General features: G+C 37.4%; 2 protein-coding genes across 3 annotated transcripts in view; one reads left to right on the top strand and one right to left on the bottom strand.

Moving 5' to 3' along the window:
* The window catches only part of CEP290 (centrosomal protein 290), a 103,310-nt gene extending 94,896 nt beyond the window's left edge, over positions 1-8,414 (top strand). For both annotated transcript variants that reach the window (XM_037064636.1, XM_037064635.1), the window contains 2 exons: positions 4,683-4,762; positions 7,723-8,414. In XM_037064636.1, coding sequence (XP_036920531.1) covers positions 4,683-4,762; positions 7,723-7,953 — 311 coding nt within the window. In that variant the 3' untranslated portion in view covers positions 7,954-8,414. The remainder of the gene's footprint in view (positions 1-4,682; positions 4,763-7,722) is intronic.
* On the bottom strand, positions 6,750-20,207 carry RLIG1 (RNA 5'-phosphate and 3'-OH ligase 1). The gene is made up of 7 exons (XM_037064641.1): positions 19,989-20,207; positions 16,598-16,715; positions 14,287-14,382; positions 13,467-13,583; positions 11,660-11,857; positions 10,267-10,436; positions 6,750-8,921 (listed from the first exon to the last, which is right to left on the bottom strand). Exons 1-7 carry the CDS (start codon positions 20,076-20,078, stop codon positions 8,733-8,735), a joined length of 978 nt encoding a protein of 325 aa, XP_036920536.1. The 5' UTR covers positions 20,079-20,207; the 3' UTR covers positions 6,750-8,732.
* Between the last annotated feature and the right edge of the window lie 3,132 nt (positions 20,208-23,339).

Genomic DNA, 23,339 nt, shown 5'->3' with positions numbered 1-23,339 from the left:
ACTGTGTTCTTCAGTTCAGAAGTTGTATTCTTCATTATCTCTTGGCCTTTGCTGATAGTTTCTATTTCCTTTTCCATGTTGCTATGGTTTGCAGTGAGTTCATTTTAGTTCCCCTGTAGTTTCTGGTAGCTCATTGTGAGCTCTTTGAATTTCCTGATAACCAGTGCTTTGAATTCTGTTTCTGATAGTTGACTTGCCTCTATTTCATCTAACATTCTTTCTGTGCCTTCCTCCTTTTCTTTCATTTGTGGATTGTTTGTCTTCCCTTTGTTTGTGAGACTCTTCTTGTTAGCCTCAGCATCTTAAATTGAACTGTTCTGACTCCCTGGGTTTATGGTGTGAAGTCTGTGGTAGAATACCTGTGTAATTCAGTGATGCAGTCTCCTTCAGGTATTTGGATGTTCACCGCTTCCACCTACTCTTTGTGTGTGTGTGTGTGTGTGTGTGTGTGTGTGTGTGTTTAATCAGTTGGAGGGGGAGGCAAAATGGTTTATGAAAACAGAACAGTATGTTATGGTATTTACAGGCACAGCCAGTAGAGAAAAGATAGAAAATCTTTAGGCTCTATATAGTGTTAACCATAATCTTCAACCCAACTTTCCACTTTTAAGAAAGGATGGACAAAAGCTAAGTCTCTTGTTGGGGAGGGAAGGCTTGTGAGTTGGTTCTAGAAAGCAGTGAGGTTGCGGGCGGTCAGATTTTGAGGTAAGGTGAGAGTAAAGAATAGTAAATAGGTGTAGTGTGTGAGCAAATAGAGTTAGTCACTACAGTAATAGAATTCAGGAACCTGTAAAGTGGGCTAAGATCTGGGAGATGTGTTATGAAGTATTTACAGTTGTATAGAACAGCTATTATTTATAATAACATTAGAGCAACAATCATATGACAGACTCTATGTGATCTGTCTGAATAGGGTGTGTAGAACTTTGGGTAGTGTGCTAAAGGGAAACAAGTGGTGTGAAGTATTGAATGTTAGGAATACACTGTGGGGAAGAGAACAGGGGAAACCTGTCGAATTATACAATATAACCAGCCAAAACTAAGAAGCCTATACAGAAAGAGGAGGAATACAAAGATACTATTAAAATATAAAAGAAATGAGAATGAAAAAAAATAATACAAATATGTAGCAACTTGTGGTTTCTCTGCTATAGCAAAGTAAAATTTGTTTCTTTGTCTTTACTGTTGAGATGCCCCCTCTTTGGGTCCCACTCTGGTATTTTTGAAGTTCCCAGTTGTTTGTGTCTCCTGTGGGTAAAAGAAAACAAAGCAACAAACAAACACACACACAAAGAAAAAACAAAGGCAGGAGAAGGGAGGAAAAAGCAATAAGTTTGGGAAGAAAGGAAGAAGGACTAAAAGAGGAAAAAAGAAAGGAGAGGAACAAAGTATTGAAAGATAAAGCAATAATAAAATTAAAAATATATAAGATTACTAAAACAAAAAACAAAAAAAACCACTTCCCTTGTTGGTTTCAAACTGCCCAAACCAGGTTTTCTGGTTGCAGCAAGACCTCTCTGTGGGCTGGGGTGCTAGCTACCAGACTGGGGTGCAGGCGCCCATGCACCCACCAGGCTGCCTGGGTCCCACGAGATCTGGCACAGTCCTTCCCAGTCCTGTGGCGGGACTCAAATGATTCTGCCCCTCCTCTGGATCGCTGCCAGGCTGGGTGGAAAGCAAGCCAAGCTGCCGTGGCAGGGAATACCTCAGTCCACTTTCCAAAAAAAAAAAAAAACTTCTCCAGAAATCTTGTCTCTCAGCCCAGCCCAATCCCCAGCCAGACTGGTGCCAACAGTGCGCCTCTCAATCTTCCCAGGCTGGCGACCACAAAGTCCACAGTTGAACACGGCCCTTTGTCCTTGTTTCCCTCTCTGTAAACTCAAGCAGATAGGTCTCTCCCCGGCATTGCCCACCCTTGCTTAGATGGGGAGGGAGGGAGCCAATGACCGGCACTGGTCGCCTACTGAGGCCGCTGGGTGCCTGGGCTCCCGTGGCAGACGCCTCCAGCACTGGTCCCAGACCGATGCCTCTGGACCCCAACAGCAGCGATGGCACCGGGGCCTCCTGGCCCTGGGCGCCGGCCCCCGCCACCACTCTTGTCTTTATTCAAGTCCCTGAGACCTCACTGACCCGCCACTGTCTGGTCTTTCAGCGTCCGTCACCACCTCTGGTCTCTTAATTTCATAAATGCTGGGGAACCATTGATTGATTGCACTGTTCCTCAGTGTATCTGCCAGGATTTTCTCCCATGTGTACAGGGGCTGGAATCCACTCCATCCTACTCCGTCGCCATCTTCCCGGCCTCTCCTGTCCCCATTCCTCTTCCTCACTCACAGGCAGCCTTGAACACAACAAGCTGCATGCCTGGTATAGTTTCCTGGTACTAGAAGAATGGTATCTTATTTTTCATATTACATGGCTGGATATTTCCTGAACCTTCCTTGTGTACACCCACAATAGGTGATCCTTATTATTTGCAGATTCTGTATCTGTTAATTCACCTATTCACTAAATTTTACTTATAACCCCACAATTAAGCACTCATGGCACTTCTATAAATATACACAGAGGGTGAAGAGTTTCTCAGATCCACCCTTTCCTAGATGAGTTCCAACAAGGTAAGGCAGTGCGTTGTTTCAGCTTTCCTATGGACATGACCAGAGGATGAAGACAGTAGGGGACACTGCAATTGAGGGCAAGCTCTGGTTCTGGGGACAGTTGGACTAGGTTTAAATCCCAAGTCTGACACTTAATTGTGGCAGCCTCAGTAACTTGACACTTCTAAATTTTGTTTTCTCTTTTGTGAAACAAAGAAAATAGAATCTACCAGAATGAGTTGTTTCCAGGATTTAAGATTATAATCTGAGATATATGTATATGTTTACATATAAGTATACTTATATATCTATACTTACATCTAAAATGCATTATTTTCCCTGTAAGAGCAGTGGTTCAATATTTACTGATTCATTGTGTTGACTTTATAGACCATAACTACCATGAGAATTGGCTATTTGTACTGTGTATGTCTGAAAGCCTGATAGAAGTGCCAAAGAATTATACTAATTTACATCTGAACAATCTTTGACTAGTTTATTTAGCTGTTTCAATATTACCATAGTCCTGTTGCTACTTTGCATTAAACCTCTCATGTATGAGTTGTACCAGACATTACATGTATGCTAATTACTTTATGCCCATTTTATAATCTTTATAACCCTGTATGGTGAATGCTGTTTCCCTTTGACCTCTGATAGGCACATCTGAAGAGGTTTAATTTACCTTGCCCCGAGGTCACCACAGACAGAAGTGACAAAAGGCAGGATGAAACCTAAATCTTGGGAAGTCCGAAGCTCCTCTCCATTCTCTGCTCTGCTCACTATGCTGCACTGCCTCTCAGTGACTAAAGTACATATAATCTCTCTCAGTGGTCTCTCGTAGCACCTAGCTTGATGTACTGGACTAGGCACAGCAGACCAAGGACCCATTAATGCTGTTGACATTGGCAGTTCTAACCCTCAGTCCGCAGAGGGAATTTCTGAACCCCCGTATTGCTTATCTCCTTTAGAGATAAGGGACCTATCATATTTCAAAGATTCTTGAGGCTCAAAATGAAACAAAAATTGCTCTGGAAGTTCTAAAGCACTGTGTTAATATAAGAGGTGATTAAGTTCTGGAAAGTGCTACACATTACCAAATCTGTGTAATATTAGCATCCACTGATTAAGACAGTCAATTCAATATAGCAGTCCAGTGATTAAGAATCAGTTCTGTAAAAAATCATTAGCCCTTTCTGCAAAGGTGAGGGAAGCATTGAAAAGTACAATTTTGCTCTGCCTTCCAATGGTAGATGGGTTCTGCTGACTCTATGTCCGTAACAGGGTGAGGAAAACATTTCCTGTCTCTACTTATAGAGGACCATTTCAAGACACCTTAGCAGACTGTACTTAATTCCATTCATGAGAATTTTTGCTGCCCATTTTCTTAAACTGTTGTATTACTTTTACCCTTCAATGGCTGCAACATGACTACCACATGGCACATTATAGTGTTTAATTTAAAGAAAGTATGTTTCTAGCAGATGGCAGGTAAAGCAAAAATACCATTTGCCCACTGGTCCTCATTATAAAATTAGAGAGACATATTCACTCTGGAGAGGAAATTTATAAAATAAAGCCCCTGTGCTGTTTGTGTGCTTTTTCCACCTATCAGGATTTACTCACCTTTGTGTTCTCCATCCTGCCTAATGCATTTAGGCAGGATGGATAATGCAGTGACATACATGGAACAGCCAATGCTGCTGGGCAGCAGGGGCACTAGGCTAGCTTATGGTTGTAGTCCCTTGTCTAACAATTCACTTATTTCCCTGCTGTACTTTCAGTACTCAACAGGTTTTCCTGGCTCTAGAATTTTTCTGTGTAAAGTAAGTTTCTTCCATGTGAAAAATTTCCTCACTCTATACTCTAGTATCTGGCAGATGCCTTTTCTCTTAGTCTGCTATGGAATTACCATACCTGACAGAGGTAGCGGACAGTACTCACTGCCTGAAGTGTGTCAGCCACAAAATGATGTATTCTCCAGGCTCTTAGTTTCGTAACTTTTCTCCTTATTCTCTAAAACAAATTCTTTACCTTGAACTTAGAGTGGAAAAAAGCTGCATCAAAATTTTTTTTTTTTGGCAGATCCTGATCAACTACAGGAAAAACTAAAAGATCTGGAGACACAACTTAAAACCTCAGACCTAGAAAAGCAGCATATGAAGGTATGAGTATTTAATATATCTTATTTTTTAAATATATTTTATTGATTATACCATTACAGTTGTTCTATTCCACCCCTTCATTCCCCTCCACCCGCACTCCCTCCCCCACCATTCTCCGCCCCTTAGTTTATAACCACGTGTCTCAAGTTCTTTAGATTCTATATTTCCCCCACTATTCTTGCCCTCCCCCTTATCTATTTTGTACCTACCATCTATGCTATTTTTTGTGCCTTCTCCCCCCTTCTCCTCCTCCCACCCCCGTTTCTAACCCTCCATGTGTTCTTTATTTCTATGGTTCCACTCCTGATCTAGCTGTCCTCTTGGTTTGCTTTTGTTTTAGGTGTGGTTGTTAATACCTGTGTGTTTGCTGTCCTTTCACTGTTAATATTATTCATCATCTTTTCCTTATATAAGTCCCTTGAGCATTTCATATAATAAGGGCTTGGTGATGATGAACTCCTTGAACTTGACCTTATATGAGAAGCACTTTATCTGCCCTTCCATTCTAAATGAAAGTTTTGCTGGACAAAGCAATCTTGGCTGTAGGTCTTTGGATTTCATGACTTGGAATACTTCTTTCCAGCCCCTTCTTGCCTGTAAGGTCTCTTTTGAGAAATCTGCTGATAGTCTGATGGGTACTCCTTTGTAGGTGACTGTCCCCTTATCCCTTGATGCTTCTAGGATTCTCTCCTTCATTTTAGTCTTGGCTAATGTAATTATGATGTGCCTTGGTGTGTTCCTTCTTGGGTCCAACTTCTTTGGGACTCTCTGAGCTTCCTGGATTTCCTGGAAGTCTATTTCCTTTGCCAGACTGGGGACGTTCTCCTTTATTATTTGTTCAAATACATTTTCCACTACCCCTATAATCCGGATGTTGGAACATTTAAAGATGTCCTGGAGGTTCCTAAGCCTCTCCTCATTGTTTTGAATTCTCATTTCTTCATTCCTTTTTGGTCGGATGTTTCGTTCTTCCTTCTGGTCCATTCCATTGATTTGAGTCCCAGTTTCCTTTCCATCGCTATTGGTTTCCTGGACATCTCCCTTCATTTCAATTAGTTTAGCCTTTATATGTTCCTCTAATTTGTGACTGTAATCTACCAATTCTGTGAGCATCCTGATAAATAGTGTCTTAAATTGGGCTTCTGAGAGGCTGGCAATCTGTTGGTCGCTTAGAGTTATTGGCTCTGGGACTTTGAGTTCCTCTTGCACCATCTTTTGGGCTGTTTGTGCCTGTTAAGTAGCAGGATCAGAGACCTAGGTTCTCACCAGAGCAGGGCAACTCAGTCGCTGGGTTGTGACATTGTATGTGGGGGCGGGGTCAAAGAGGGACAATGGCTTCCCTCTGCGGCCCGCTGCCGCGACCCCCACCGGCACTGCAGCCACTACTGTCACCAGGCCCACGCGTTTTGTTCCACTGCACTCGAGTGTGCCACCGCTGTCGGCCCTCCACCACTGGGTTCGTCCCCTGGGGCCTGCGTGGTCCATCTCACTGTGCGCGAACGTGCGACCTTGGTCAGTCTGCCCTGCACCCCGACTGGCTTTGGGCTGCCCGCGCGCCTAGCGCCTAGGTCGGGGGATCTGTCCTGCCCGACCCAGCTCCGCTGCTGGTTCCGCCTCTCTTACCGTCCCCGTTGAACGGTTCGTAGCTGTCGGACTTCTGTATAATTCCGTGTTCTGGTCTTTGGGTGTGTTCTAGTTCTCCAAAACTTTTGTTGTAGTCATACTTGGTTGTGGGAGAAGGCACAGTGTTTCCACCTATGCCTCCATCTTGGCGGAAGTCTCCTAATATATCTTATTATAGTATTATAAATGTTTTGTGAAAACAGCTGTTGAAAACTGTCATCTCTGTCTTTGAGTTTGTATCATAAAAACTCTGGGATTACATTTTATACTTATAGTTGACCTTGACACTACAAAGTACATTATATTCAGCTGTGTTTAAAACTATTTATTATACAAGAGCTATCCAAAAATTTGAGACAAAATAAATATTATTAAAAAGTAAATTTATTTCTTAATTGCCACAAATATAGAGCTCAGTTTTAACATTAAGTTTTTGGTCACATTGTGAACAGTATCTTTTATTTCCTTTTGGAATTCTTTTCAGGAATAGTTTCCTTCCCTTAAAAAAAAAGATATTACTATGCTTTATCTCTTTCTTTAAGAATCTGTAAACAGAACAAAAGAACATGAAAGTTAACTAGTGATCACTGGCTGTTCTAAAATGGTCATTAAAGCTCAAACTATCTCTTTCTTTACCTTTAGCCAGGCAGAAGCCCAAGGGTTTCCCTGATCATAAATATATTTATGTGAAGTTGACTATTAATGCATTACAAATTACATTATTTGTAAAGACAATATAAATGAAGCCTAAGCCAAAGAATCTTAACCAAAACCTTAATGCTGTGAATAGCCACATCTTTTTGCTGGTCTCACTGAGTATCTGAGAGTATGCTTTTGGAAAAAGATTAAATCCCCCTCTAGTTTAAGAGCTAATAAATTTTAGTCAAAGACTAGAATATAAATAATTTAACAAGTTACCGTATTTTTCAGGCTATAAGACATGCCCCCCCCTCCATTTTGAACATTATTCCTCCCCCATTTTGGGAGAAATAATGGTTGTTAATGCTGCTATTGACTTCTGTTTACATTTACATTGGTGAAATGTTATGTTATTTATGTTATTAAATATTTTACATTTTTTGCTTCAAAAATTTTTTCCTATTTTTCTCCTCCAAAACCTAGGTGTGTCTTATGGTCCAAAAAATACGGTACTTACTTACACCGCACAGTGAAACCTTATCAGCAAAATCTTAAGAAAATACTTCTGTCTTTATAAGTGTATTTGGCTATTCAGATTACTTTGGCTTTCATGTTTATAACTGTATCTCTTTAGTTCAAACCAAAATAGTGTATTATATACCAATGTATGGCTTTTAAAGATCAAATGTTTTTATCAGGAGGAAATAAAAAAGCTGAAGAAAGAACTACAAAATTTTGATCCCTCATTTTTTGAAGAAATTGAAGATCTGAAGTATAATTACAAAGAAGAAGTGAAAAAAACTATTCTTTTAGAAGAGAAGTTAAAAAAACTTTCTGAACAACATGGAATTCAGCTGACTAGTCCTACTGCTACTTCTGAACAGCTGGAAGACGAAGAGGAAAGTTCTGTTAATTTCCCCATTTATTAAGGGACGGCTATACCTGTATAGTTTTAAATTATTTAATTTTGTAAGTTAAAATTCCATCTGGAAATCAAACAAGTCTCTGACCTACATGATTTCCTTTCTAATATCTTATACTTTACCTAAATTTGAATTTTTAGTAAATAAAATAATATGGAATTTCTAACATTTAGAAAAGTGTATATTTGAAGATTTTCAAAGTGTTACAACTATGGAGTAGGCAGTGAGCTATGGTGAACATCTATCTATGCATTCATTATGTTTTAAGTTTTTAAAGAATATGAGAGTACACTTTAGCAATTTTAATGTTTAAAATTGAGGTCTTACATATACTTACCTATTTATATATGTGTTATGGTACTTAACTTTTATGTATACCTATTTTATATATGTGTGTGTATATATATAAGGCTGAGCTGTATGTTTTGTTAAATGTCTAGCAAAATTACATTAAATTCAGCATAAACTATTTAACTTTGAAAGTAATCCAAATTTGTTATTTTCATTAAATTATTACCCAGTTTCTAGTAGACAGAACCCAGCCCTTTGTACAAAGTTTTGTACAAAACTTACAGTTTCAAGTCCAGAGGTTAAAATTCACTTGATTCTGAATATTTTAAATAGATACTTCCATATAGGAAATTGATTTCTTCAAATGCTACATATAGCTACTATAGACACTAAACAATAAACAGGAACCTTGAGATATCTTCACCTTTAAAAAATGGCAGAATATTCAAGATTCACATATAACAATAAAGCTGGTTTTTAATTACATTTCCAGATTATATATCAAGTATTATATCTTTGAGCCTACTAAATTTCTGATGATCTAGTTTTGAAAAATGATAAAATAAACACTTAGTATCAAAAGCATAGTCGTGTTTGTTTAAGTTCATGTTAACAATAACTGGTTTTGAATTCAAGTAAGTATCTGGAATTGGCCAGCATAAACCAAGATGATGGCGATGGACCTAAAAAAAAGAAAAAAGGTTATTAGTTTTAGGCTGTATAATCTACATTCGCTTAAAAATATTTGAGTGCCTACCTATACCAGGTACTATTTAAGGCTCCACTTTATTTTACTCTTTAGTTTTTCACAACTGCTTCTCCTCCTGACATAATACACCGGTGTTTATTACCTATCCTCCCTATAAAATGTGAGCTCCATAAAGGCAGAGACACTGTTCAGTGGACTCTGTATTTCTAAGCACCTGGAAACATGCCAGGAACATAATCAAGGGCTCTGAAAATTTTAATAATGGAGTCTGCTGCTAATACAGAGGCTAGTTAATGGTGAGTGAGGGGACATTCTACCCAAAGGAAATATCACGTAACAGAATAGGGTTTCTTTTTCCCCTCTAGTTATTTAAGTATGGTTAGAACATACACATTGTGGATGTGCTTGGGAGATGGGGGTGGAGGCAGTTCCAGAAAGTTAAGCAGGAGCCAGACCATGAAAAATCTTACTGTCATTAAACAGTTTTATGCAGGGACGTTAATATTCTCGTTCATTTATAAAGAATGGATAGGAAAGAGGTAACACTGAAAGTTGACATTTAAGAGGGTGATATGATAACCCGTATGAATATTGACCTAAATTAACAGCTACTTAGTTGGGGAGAAAGATGCAGTCAATAGATTAGAACCTTTAACAACTGGTCATTGGAGGTATGAAGTAATGGAGAGCAGGGTTAAAAATGGTTATTTTTTGACTGAAAAAAATGGTTATGTTAAGTTTTTGGCTTTAGTGAATTGTTGGAGTCAGGGGGTTCTTATAACTAGGTCTGGTTTTGAACATGGCAAATTTCAGGAACCTGTAAGAAATTAAGTAGACAGAAAAGGGCATAAAATACAAAATAATTCATTCTATATATGTTAACTGACCCTTGGCACTCTTGACTCAACAGATTCTATACCAAGTAAGTTTTGGTAAATGCTGAGTTAAACACAATGAGAGTGCTAAATTAAACAGGACTAAATGCTGTCCTGAATTAAACAGGACTAAATTACAGAACATATGAGAGAACACTAATGTGCAGCATGAACTTCCAAGAAGGAAATATGGAGTATGCAGGGTTTTCCAGATTCTTTCATCACTTTAATTCTGAAGCACATCTAAAGAACTCATGACCCACAGAATAAATACACTGGGAAACACTATCATATAAAAAAAAGACAGCATGAGAGATGAACAAATAAATTTCTTTATCACACCATCGGAATTACTGTAATTATTTTAGAGTATTTTAGTGCCACTCCTACTTTGTTTTAGGAACATAAGAGGACATAATCGCACAAGCTATTTTCTGCCCTTACCTTGATTAAACAGCCATCATTGCAATGCCACACTACTCCTTCAATTTTACCCTCTCTGCAACCTTCAAACCAGGACAAGAGATCTTTGTACTTCAAGGTTGGTAAATTTCTTATTTGAAATGCTCCATGTGGTATAAGAAGATGTAATGGGTGCTTCTTGCTTCCTAACCCTGAAGTAAAATTCTGCCATTAGTCAAAGGTTTCAAGAATGAGAAAATCTACCTCTCAAAAAAGGTAAAAATTAAAAAAAACACAACCCCCCAACATTTAATTTGTTTCTTTGCAGAGAGATACACAAGTATTCTCACTCAACAGTGGCACCACATCCCATTAAATCTAAATTCTACCTTTTCTACTCTATATCGGGGGTCCACAAACTGATCTCTGGGCAAAATCCAGCCATATGTCTGTTTTTGTAAATAGTTTCAAAGGGACAGAGGGACACCTATTCACTTAAGTATACTATCTATGGCCTGTTTTAGAGATATCCACAAAACTAAAAGTTCTCCTGGCTTTTTATAAAAAAAGACCACGCCCCCTCTACTCTGCACCATGAGCCACATTCACTATTACTCAATGTTTGCAAAATAGCCATGCTGTATTTCTGCTAACTTGTCTAATTACTATCTTAGCTTCTTTCCACCTGCCAGTCTGCTTCTAATCTTTATATAGGATTTTGCCATTCAAGCTATAATGTTCTGCCCTGGCCAGTGTAGCTCAGTGGATTGAGCGCAGGCGTGTGAACCAGAGGATCACGGTTTGATTCCCTGTCAGGGCACATGCCTGGGTTGCAGGCCAGTTCCCAGCAGGGGACTCATGAGAAGCAACCATACATTGATATTTCTCTCCTTCTCTCCTTCCTTTTCCCTCTAAAGATAAATAAATAAATAATTTTTAAAAAAGCTATAATGTTCTTAGGCCTGTCTTCATCAATCTTGTCAACAATGTACTCCACAGTGCCACTGGGACTGGTACTCAATTCATCATACCTTGATATGCTTGCTATTCACTACCAATTCTTTAGTCACTTTACACTTATCAATTAATTAATCCCACACTAATTATCTAGCCGTAGAAAGCACATTATTATTTTCATTTAGCTCACCTAAATTTTAAAAAGCAATGCAAAGTTACACTTGAGTTACACCTTTCTTACATAGTTTTATAATATTACAGGAAAGAAAAGATTAAAAAAGAACATTTTGGACTAATAAAATGATTAGGTAAATTTCTCCACAGACATAAAATTAATAGAAATGGCTATAATTTATTAACAAAATGGCTATAATCCTAGGCTTCTTAAGTCATATTTATTTGTCATTTCTGTGTGTGTGAGGATGAACCTAGAAAGTTCTTTTTATAAATGAATTACTCTACTGAACAAACTACTCACCGTATGGGTTTCCATTAATATTCGTTCCTATAAGCTCCAGTGTCTGTTCTAACAGATCGGAAAGAGGCACTGCACTGACTTCCAAGAGACCAGGATCATCAGGATGCTGCTTCAGTACCAGGGCAATTTCAAAATCATAATTAACTACAGAGGAATGCCAGCAATACTGTTTGTTGCTTTTTTCCACTGGTACCCAACCTACCATTTAAAGAAAAACATGTTTGTTATTGCACTGCTTTTTTTTGTGCATTGAGACTTGAGGTAATTTTTATTTTTGTTGTCAATTTTCTCCATGTTCTGGATGTTTTATCACACAAAAATACCACTTTCAAAGTCAGCAAAAGTAACAGTTGTACTGTTTTTAATCAATCATTTTTAAATTTTAAGGTTTCATTTTTTATTCTGTTGAGAAATTAACTTCATTATTCACTACAGAGCACCCAGTATTTTTACTAGAAAATTCACCTTTTCAATAAGAATTGAGCACCATTCTGAAACAATTAAAATCCTTTTTGTTTTTAATTTTTAAGTTTTCTCTCTCCCTTCTTTGCAGTTTTAGGGACAGCAGACTTTTTTCAGTCTGACTGTTCCATGATTTACTGTATTCCCATATTTACTGAAAAAAGTACTGATTCCACATTTATTGAATATTACTATTCTTGTCTTAACTTCGATTGTCAGAATAGACTTCCTCACTGTTCTATGACATGTACACCATCGGACCACCATTATCTCTGGCCTTCATTACCCAGATTAAGGGGAATACCCCTCCCCATTTTTATCATAGTTCCATTAAAAACATTTAAATTTAGTTCTACTCTATCCCTGCCAAATAACCTTCAGGATACACTTCAAATTCCTTCAGATGGAATACAAACCCTTTAAGACCCAAGCCCATTCCACATCTCCAGCCTCAATTTTTAAAATCTCCTCAAATGTCATACACCCAAATATTCCAGCCAGAATAAACTGTTAAATAAAATATCCAAAACACTCCATGATCTCTCCATATGGGAGTTTGCCCAAGCTGACCTTCCCTCTTCCTTTCAGCTAGCTTCCTGGTTTTCAAGCTTCAGTACAGATGTCACTTCCCTTAGAAGCCTTCTAAACACCACAGGTATAACTACGAATTCTTCCTCTTTTCTGTAAGAGGAATGATATACCCTCTGACTATACCCTATATACATTTGCTTTTAATTCTTAAATCATACCATTATTGGTGGACTTCCTCTCATGTCTATTAGACCTTTGAGGATAAGGATTCTGATCTTCATTTGGTATTTCTAGAACCTAAAAGTACACTAAAAATTTTAGGTACTCAAGACATGCCTGTAAACCTTTATCTGGGTTATCTTTCTACCTGGCACATTTTTGCAAAAAAATTTGTCTTCTCCAGTAAAACTACTTGTGAGATACTTGTTTTCACCTCCCTTAATTGAAATAGTCTTCTAGCATCCTTGGGGCGGGGTGGGGAATGACACATTCTTATCCCCAATCTGAAAGGTAGAGGCTTCTTAATATCTCATTTCAGAAAAGCTGCTATTCTCACTCAACATTTTATTTTCAGACTATTGGTAGTAAACTATCCTCATAGAAGTGATTCTAAACCTAAGAGAAGAACATTCTAAATATGAAGCATCTTTGGTATAAGCTGTTACCTAACATAAATCAGACTAAGAAATTCTGTGCCATACAAATACTACAAAAAAAAAATAAAAATTACATTCTGTAATCTCTGATCAAATGTATCTTTTGTTCTTTATACTAGTAAACATAAAACTGCATTTTAGAAGAGATTTCACAATACCAGGAATGTGTCCATTTTCATCAGGCATTGGATTTCCATTCAACCATTCGATTTCCTTCGCCGGTATCCAGCACTCTGCAACAGGTTTGAAGTCTTCCTCAACATTCCAAAAAAATTCTAAAAGAGTTAGAAAATCTTATATGTGGTGATACTTTAAAAACATATAAAATACTGAACTAGGTCAAAGTGGGAATGGCTAATAAACCCCATAATACCAGGTACCATATAATTATTTTTCCTTCATTATCACCATAATATGACTATCTATACTTCTCAAGGTCAGGACATGAACACCTTAAGTTTTCAATTCTCAACACACCAGCATTTGCAAATACAGGATAACCATCTAACTAAAGTAGCTAATGTCCCCATGTGTAGATTTATGATGTATTTTTAAGTACTATGGATACAGATATATATAGATTGCATACATAATATGAATGAGTAGACTGCAATGAGTGTATAATTTACTTATATAATAGAGGCATTTACTTTCACATTGTTTACACAATCAAAAAATGTAATTTTATCATCATTAAAAAAACAAAAAACAAAAACATGTTACTCATTTAATATATGTAGTAATTTGTAGGTTTTAATAAAATTGACTCACTATATGAAAAGGCACATAAATGTTAGGAAATCATTTTAGAATACTTTTCAATTCTTACATATAAAGACATTCAATTCTAATTTTTTTCTTTTCCCAAAGTGCTTAAATTGTACAAAAGGATATAATGTATATTAACACCACGGCAATGAATAAATCACAAATTTCAGGTATTTAAATCATGAAAAGCTAAAGAAAATACCTACTAACCTTTTGAGTTTTGTTTTGAATGTAGAAAATTTTTAAATCTTTTCTCAGCTAGTTTGTTAGGTTTTCTATCTAGTCGAGCCCATAGATACGGCTGACCTAAAAAAATAATAAAAGAAAAGGAAAAATATTAAAAGGCAAACAATGAAATTTACTTTAAAACACATTTCAGAATAAAATTTTTCAATAAATAGTAGGGTCATCTTCTTCCATAGAAGCAAGCCTAGAAGTCAAACTAAAATAATTCTAGGTCGATTCTACCTAGCAGCATCTGATATTATAAGACAAGTTTTGATTAAAGAATGATAGGGATGACATAAAAAGGCAATACGTGACCCTTTCACAAGACTATATTTTATTATAGCTAGCTTTTGAGAGAAACTGAAATTACCTCTATACTAAATGGAAATATAGCCAGGTAATTCACAGCTTCCCTGAAACTTTTTAACTATAAGGGTTAAACTCAGAAGATTTGGGATTAGGCTAAACTGTTCTGCAAGGCTTGGGCCCCTGGTCAAGGCATAAAACACTGATTAACAGTGACACTTTGTAATGATGGGTCTGAGAAGTTTCAGGGCAGTGCACCTGCATTCATTAGTGAGAGAGAGACTTCTAGAGGGCTCTGCTGTTGAGGCTGGTTACTTAACAGAAAGGTGCCTTTGTGACCAACAAAATAAAGAAATTCCCAGCTAAGACTCTGTTGTGGATTCCCTGTTTCAAAGGTATTCCGGGCACACATCAGGGGTACCTGATTTGAGAGTGTGTGTCCTGCTAGAGCCCAGAATGTAGGAGTGTTGGGGACATCAGGAGCTTTCACCTGACCTCTCTTGACCCTTTGCTGTGACACAGTTTTTGGCTATGTTGTAAATCCTTACTTTCAATACCCTTGCTATATTACGTATCCTTCACCTGTAATAAACTGTGGATTTGTAAGCATTGTCATTGCTAAGCTTCCTTTAACAATCCAACCTTATTCAACTGATACCATTATATGTAATCACACAAAATGATGCACACTGGAGTTTCTTAACATAAGTACAGAAGAACCTGATTAAAATTATATTGTCATTTCTGGTTGAATGGACCTTTTGTTCTTTTTCTAGTAAACAAAAATTCATTTCACTTACTTCAAGACAGCTCGTATCACAAACAAATAACAAGTACCAGTGAGGCTGTAGAGAAATTAGAAACTTGTGCGCTGTTTGTAGGAATGTAGATGGTGCTGAATTTTATGGGAAACAATAAAAGTTCCTCAAAGAACTAAAAACAGAATTATGTGATTCAACAATTCTACTTCTAGATATGTACCCAAAAAACCCCCTAGAAAGCAGGGTCTGGAAAAGACTTTTTTACACCATGTTCACAGCAATATTGTTCACAACAGCCAAAAGGTGGAAGCTGCCCAAGTACACACCGAGGGATAAACAGATCAAGAAGATGTGGTATGTACATACAATGGGATATTATTCACCCTTAAAAAAGAAGGAAATTCTAACATATACTATAAAATATACATGAACTCTGAGGACATTACACTAAGTGAAATAAGCCAGTCACAAAAAGATGAATACTGTATATGATTCCAGTATTTTTACTGGAGTTATCTAGAGTAGTCAAAATCATACAAAGTAGAAAGGTGGTTGCCGAAGGCTGGAGGGAGGGGAAATGGTGAGATGTTTAACAGGTAGTTTCAGTTTTGGAAGATGAAAATAGTTCTAGTGACACATGTTGGAATAGCAGCACAACAAGGTGAAACTGTACATATCACTGAACTGTACACTTAAAAATGGTTCAGGTGGCACATTTTATGCTATGTATAGTGTGTCACAATTAAAAGTGAAAAAAATGCATTTCAGAAGAGATTTCCTGATACCATAAATATGCCCAATTTGTATTTAACTGTTCTATTTCTTTTACTTGAAATGGGAAGTAATTTCACCATCCAAAAGAAATTAAAAGATGATTTCTCTTTTCAATGTACTATTTTCCTTAACATAGTAGACAATTTCTACTTCCGATTTTTACATTTTTTAAAATAAAATAAATTATAGACACTGTCAATGGTAATGAAAACATGGAATCAGCACTAGGATCAGCGGTAGAGTCAGACAAACCTAGGTTCTATCACCAGTTCAGCCATTCATTCATTATATGGTTTGGGACAAATTATTTAAGCCCTCTGAGCCTCAGTTTCTGAATGTGTGAAATGGAGAGATTATTATACAAATCAGAGATAACATATAATGCAATTATCATATTATATGGCCCTTAATGGATAGTAAGTAATAAATTATTTGTAATAGTTTTATTTTACCTTTGTAGGTAGTAACATAACAACATGTTCCATCCACTTTTTCTGTTGGAATTGCACTGTATATATCTGCATCTAATGCCTTGTGACTTACAGTTTCAGTTGCCAAAACTTTAAATGGCTTAAAAGAAAGAGAGAGAGAAACTTGTTTAACAAAGACACGATCTATGTATGCCCTTGCACACATTCTCACCTGGGACATTCTTGATTTCACTAGCTCTAAGGGCCAATCTTCTGGTTATCCTTCAAGACAATTTAAAAACATTTTGTCTATGAAGTTCTCGGGAATCATTCCCTGCTTTCCATGCCATCACAGCAATACCTGTTTTTCCACAGATTATTGATTGTTCATGTTTCTTTATCCGCCACAATGTGCTCAACACCAGGAACCATGACCTATGCAGCGCTGCTTTCCTACCACAGGTGTTTAGTATGTTCAATCACTCACTTGACAATTATTTGCTAAATGCCTTCTGAAGTTTAAGCATTGTTCTTGGCCTGGGAAATATAGAGACGAACAAAAAAGTACCTATCTTTCGTGAAACTTTCTTTTCAACAAGGGAGACAAACAAAAACAAAATGTGTAATACAATGTTAGGTCTAAAAATGCTAAGGGGAAAAACAAGTAGGGGCCTTTCAGCTTTCTGAGGAGTAAAGTGCATATTTAAGTTATGATTTTTACGCTGTCAGGAAGACAAGCCAAAAGACTATCAATAATGGAGGAAAAAACGTTTCTAGTGTTCCTATTAACTTTTCACATGTAATGTACTTTCATTTCTTTTCATTTCTGAGAAAGGCTTATGCTACTGTTTTATAGGCTAAATTTGATGTAACATTCACCTCACATAATATGAAAAAACCCACTGCAAAATATAAACATTACACGTGGGTGCACAGGCTTAAGACTAGTAAGTGGAAGTACTATTTCAGATTGCAGTAAACTTAGGAAATTAGCCTCACTCTGGTACTGATTCAATACTTTTAACATAAAACTGAACGAATGGGGAATTTATTACTAATTTGTGACATCAGTATCAAAGGATATCAATTCAATCTACAGTGGCAGAACCAAGGTCTGGCCCATTAGTATATGTTTAAATTTATCACAGATCCTAGAGAGGAGATCACTCTGTCCATGGAGCTCCTGATGAGCACAAATATCCCTTGCACAATAAATTATCTACCCCTCTCCGCTATGGACATGTCCAAAGGACAGCATTAAGATAAAGAGTGGCATACAAAGTTCTCTCCTCCACTGCCATTACAGACAAACCATGAAGAGAAAAACAAGGCACGTGTGTATAAAAACCAATAGGAAAGTGGTCCTCAAAAATTCTTGGATAGGGAAAATCACTGAGATAACTAAGATTTCACAGAGGTCTGACTCAAAAAAGAAAAATTCTGTAGGGGATCTAGGTTGAGTACATAGATTTGTAAAAATATAGAGGCAGGATTGTTCTGGTATGCTCACAGGATAAAACAGATTTTGCTAGAACACGACTTTGCTGTAGTGATACTTGAGAGTAGACTGGGCCTGATGAACAGGAAACCTTGAATTACAGTGAGGATTTGTATGCTATGCTATAAGCCAGCAATTTTCAACCTTTTCACTTCATGGCATACATAGACTAATTACTAAAATTATGTGGCATACCAAAAAGTAGTTTTGCCAATCTGACAAAATAACCTGTATAATTTTGATTATTTACAATACAATAAAATAAAATAACAGTAATTATCCTTTTTGCTCCAAAATGACTTTTAAAAATTAGGTGCTTATACTTGCATATAAGGATTTCTGGTACCAAGAATTAACCAATCAGATGTAACCTTATTATGCGACATGACCAATAAGATGCAATTCTATTATATAACCTATGTATTTATGGTTCAAGACAGGGCATTAACACCAGACAGCTATTGTTGTGTTGGCTGTTGTCATTTGTTCTCATTTTTGTTTGACAATCTAAGGGAAGAGGTCAGTGCCCCTAACTGGACAGGTACTGCACGCTTTAAAACTTACTGCAACACACAGGTTGAAAATCACTGCTATAAGCAATACTATAAACTACTCTTAATTACAGATGGACAAGAGAAAGGCTTATTTTTCCTGGTGGAGGGAACATTTATAAACCACACTTCCCATCCAACATACAAAGTTGAGAATCACATCTAGAGTGAACTAGCTATTCAGGATGATAGTGTTTCATACGGATTAGCTTCATCAGGGCCTGAAAAAATAAAAGCTTGACAACTACTGCTACAGGCATTTAGTAGTTACTTTTGTGTTTTAACTAAGAAAAAGCATCCTGATGGCCATTCTGGTGGCAAGTACATTAAGGCAGTGTAATAAGCAGGGACAGTAGAAAGGAGAATAGAAAGAAATGTTATAAGTAAAAAAGCATCAAGGCAAATGGAAAACTGGTATGAAATGACTCCAGGGTTCACTCTTTTTTTTTTTTTTTAAATTTGATTTATTTATCTTCAGAGGGGAAGGAAAGGAGAGGGAGAGAAATATCAATATATGGTTGCCTCTCATGCATTCCCTGCTGGGGACTGGCCTGCAACCCAGGCATGTGTCCTGACTGGGAATTGAACCGCGATTGTGTGGTTCGCAGGCCCGCGCTCAATCCACTGAGCTACACCAGCCAGGGCCCAGGGTTCATTCTTCTATTCAACAAATATGTATCCAGGCCAAGCGTCAGGTCTTACAAACTGCGAAGGCGGCTGGTGAGAGTAATGCCAGGGGGCTGGAGGTCAATGTCAAATACACATGCTGGTTTTGTATGATGAGTTGGAAGCACCCAACTGATAACTGGGGACTCTACTATAAAGGGCTTTGCTATATACATCAAAGAATTATCCCGTTACGGGTTACTAACCTTATTCACCAGTGTTTATACTAAGGGCCCTCTAGGTGTAAAACTCGGTGCCAAGAGAATAGAAAACCTTAGAATTACCGGTATAAAAGTTCTGACACCAAAGCAGGCTAGTTAGAGAACACGTAAAGCAAGTCTTCCAAAAACTCCCCTTTGTCACCATCTTTTTTTTTTTTTTTTTGGTCATTCCCTTGAAAAGAAGCCTTGGATTGCGGTGATTATGTAAATACAATACTTAAGGGGTATTCCTCAAAAGCAGTAGCCTACAAGAAAGGAATATTATCTAAGATGTGGTTTTCAATGTCTACGCGAAAAACCCTCTTGTGGATTTCCTCCCTCGTAATTGAAAAGGTTCAAGAACCTGGATGCAGCTCACGTCTATGAGAGCCCTACCCTACACCTCCCCAGCGAAACCTGCAAAAAACTACACAGCAGCTTCGACGTGCCCGCGCACCCCGCCAGGTAGAGACGGAGCCAGCTCCACGAGAAGCCCACACGCGACCACCCCCTGCTACCTGATGCTCCCTTTTGGTGGAGAACTCCTCTTTCACTTCCGTCACAAACACACACGGTATTTTGCGCTGCACAGAACCCACGCGCTTCATGGTGAGCAGGACAGGTAGTGGGGACGGAAAGCGGACTTCAGAACAGCATCTGATTCTGTCAGAGAGAGGACTCAGCCGTCGCACTCTAGTCACGCAAATTTCCACGCTCAGGCACGGCTGCAGTGCTACGTCCTACAACGCGGAGCGTGGGACTGCGCCGCATGCCCAGAGACATACCTAGCCCCTCTGCCTTCTGGGAGTTGTAGTGCGGAAGCCGGCACGCCTCCACGTGCTGTTCCGCGGGCTTCTCCTTGGTTCTAATGACCTTGAAAAAACAAAGATCCGTTTCTGGGGCGTTGGTATTTAACTACATTCAACGATGATGTCTACGATAATTAAATAACATCGTTATAAGTAACGAATTACTTCTGTGGCGATTTAACACCATTCTCATGAAACCTATTGCCTGCCCTCTGTAATAAGTTCCTAGGGAAGCTCTGTAGAAGTTTAGAAACATCCAGAAGCATCTCAAGGTGGAATGAAAACTGATTTCTCAGGAAGAACGTTAGGAAACGCTATAATTAAAACACCTGAGACAAAACAGTAACCATTTGGATTACACTCATGGCGAACCATACAGTCGAAATTGGTTCTGATTTTATTTAAGGAGTGAGTGCAAAGTTTAGCCTTAAACTAATACCTATACCTATAGGTATTATAACCACAAATATCTACAACCAGGTTTCAATTTCAAGCTTTTTCGTAGGAATCTTATTTATCTTAAATATGAGGTCCAACAGAGTCCAAATGGCTTGAGTAGTTGCAGTCAACTGCAGAACTGAAACAGCTTTGACTATTTGTCAAAAGAATAGTGGAGGGTGTGATAAGACAGTCAATGATTGAATAAAATTAAAATTTTAATATTTAGTAATATAGCCTTTCTATCTCATTGAACCTAGCAATCGCTCCATAAGGGAGTTTTGACTACAGCCATTTTTTATGTGCTTGGATGAGATGTAGGTCTCATTTCTATAATTGTCTTATCCGCAAGTATTATACTGTTCAGCATTTTCCTGACTTACCCGTTGGAAAAGTAAACGACTATGTCTCATTAGAATATCTATATATAAGAGAGTTCCCAAAGAATGAAATATCCCTAAAAACAACTAGTTCAGTTTTTTTATTGCTAGATTCAGGGGGGAGGGAGGAAAGAAGAGATTTGTCATTTCAAAGTATTTGCTTTCTCTTCTGCTATCTTTGATTTTCTCATAGGAAAATACAACATGGCAAAAAAAAATTAAGGAGGTTGAAGGAGGGCTTCACCTGATGCTGGCTGCAAGATCTGGGGACCAGAACCTTCTTAGCATTTTATAGTCAAGAGCTAGTTACATTTTTCTTCCTCCAAAGGAATTCTAAAAAGCAGCTTGTTTCATGGGTCTCAAGGGGACAACAATTACATAACCCTCACAACTAACAACTGCCATTTCCCAAACTGCCACAGAATCTTCTAGGTCTAACATTCTGTTACTTGGGGGAAAGGCTTATCTTAAAACAACATTCCTCTTGCTTTTTTGAGTAGTGGCAGTAGGCAAACCATTCTTCAAGAAACCACTATTTTATTTCCAGTGCTTTTGCTCGCTAGTGCCTGGAGCAAAGGCACTGGTAGAAACAGAAGTCCAAGTCAGGAGAGAGCCAAAAGAAAAATCCAGGGTTATAAACTAGACTTCTATGTGGATGGATAGTAGCCTGATCCTCATAAACCTGTGTAGCCATCTATAGGTTTCTACCAGCCCCCACACTTAACATGGTATTACTTGATTACACCCTGGAAGAGACTTTCTTCTCTGACTGATGTTTTAGTGTGCTAGCATGCAACTAAGATGAAAGACACAGTGTGGTGACCAACACAAAATATTTACAGAATTTTGGGGCCTATCCCCATCTGCAGAAGCAAATGTCACATCTCTATTACTAGGTATGGTCATAACTTTTCCCTGGAAGACAAGAATGAATTTTACAACAGGAAAGACATGAATAAGGAAAAGGGTGGGGGAAAGGAAGAAAAAGAAAAGAAAATAAGAGAGAGAGAGAGAGAGACTAGAGCCCCAGGTATTATAAAGACTCCCAAAATATATAGATTTATTTACTGCTCTTTGCAATGACAAAAAAAAACCCAAAACAAAAGCAAAACAAAGAAATCTCCATTTTAGTTTCACCTGTTTTTGCTATTTATTAGAATATAGTTGTTCATGATATACTTCAAGAGGTAAAAACATTACTTCCTCCTATTCCAAACGTAAAACATGGATCTTTCACAATGGCTTTAATCAGGGAATTACATATAATCATGCAATAGTGATGTTTGGTAACAGTATTTGGAAATAGTCCAATGCAGCTAAAACTTTATTGGTGGAGAAGGAGTTTACCTGGACCTAAAGACTAGTAACATATATTGCTTAGAAGGTTTTTTCTAGTAACCTATGTGCCTAAGATGGATACTTTATTATAGAGTTAGTAGGTCAAATTAAAAGATGAAATATTACATTTTTCCATAAATTTCTACTAATATACTAAAGGGGTCAGTGAGATATTCATTCTCTAATTTTTTCATTGCCTTTTAATACTGCCTACTTCATTCTATTCTCTTATTTATAGTTATAGGCAAACAGCTTTTTTCTAAATATTTTTTGTTTTATTTCCCAGATTTTTACCCTAAAGCATTGTATTCAACAAGTTCATACCAAGTTAGTCTGTTTTACTTAAACAAAAATGGGAATCCATATCTCTTGATCTTTTAAGTTTTTAATTAAGAGTGCATTGCAATTTCACAGTCCATTTTGATCTAGTGCAATCTGTCATCTCTATGACACCTTCAAAGTAACCTACTGTGAATATTTTTGTTAATTTCTGCTAGGTTCCAGTACTTTCAGTAAAGATAATAAGATGAAGAAAGATATCCACTGCTGATTGAATGTCTCATTCTGGAAATCAGAGTACATAATTTTGCTTTCAACAAATACCCAAAATTTGCCAGCGCTCTGAAACCTTTCTGCTTTGGGAGGAAGCTCTTCCTCATTTTATGATGGATGAATAATGAATGGATGGAATATAGCTACAAGATGAATAAGTAATTTAATTTATTTTCAAGTTTCTATTAAAATATTGAAATCTGAATGATGTTTTTTTCCAAATCAGTGGATATCTGTGAGTACATAATTTAATAATTTTTTATCTTGCAACATAGATTATATATTTACCTATTTAAAATTTTAATTTTGTTTTCAAATCATATGTAGAGATAAGGTTTAGAAAATAGCCACT

This window comes from Sturnira hondurensis, unplaced genomic scaffold (assembly GCF_014824575.4).
Source record: "Sturnira hondurensis isolate 20B ecotype Veracruz unplaced genomic scaffold, ASM1482457v3 Scaffold0015509, whole genome shotgun sequence".
Lineage (NCBI taxonomy): Eukaryota > Metazoa > Chordata > Mammalia > Chiroptera > Phyllostomidae > Sturnira > Sturnira hondurensis.
This window is presented reverse-complemented; position numbering and strand designations above follow the sequence as displayed.

Excerpts from the sequence above, each read along its gene's own strand:
- RLIG1 (XM_037064641.1), bottom strand. The coding sequence starts at position 20,078 with ATGAAGCGCGTGGGTTCTGTGCAGCGCAAAATACCGTGTGTGTTTGTG. Across the intron at positions 16,716-19,988 it reads CCACCAAAAGGGAGCATCAG|CCATTTAAAGTTTTGGCAAC; the intron begins GTAGCAGGGGGT and ends CTTTCTTTTAAG. Across the intron at positions 14,383-16,597 it reads TTATGTTACTACCTACAAAG|GTCAGCCGTATCTATGGGCT; the intron begins GTAAAATAAAAC and ends TTATTTTTTTAG.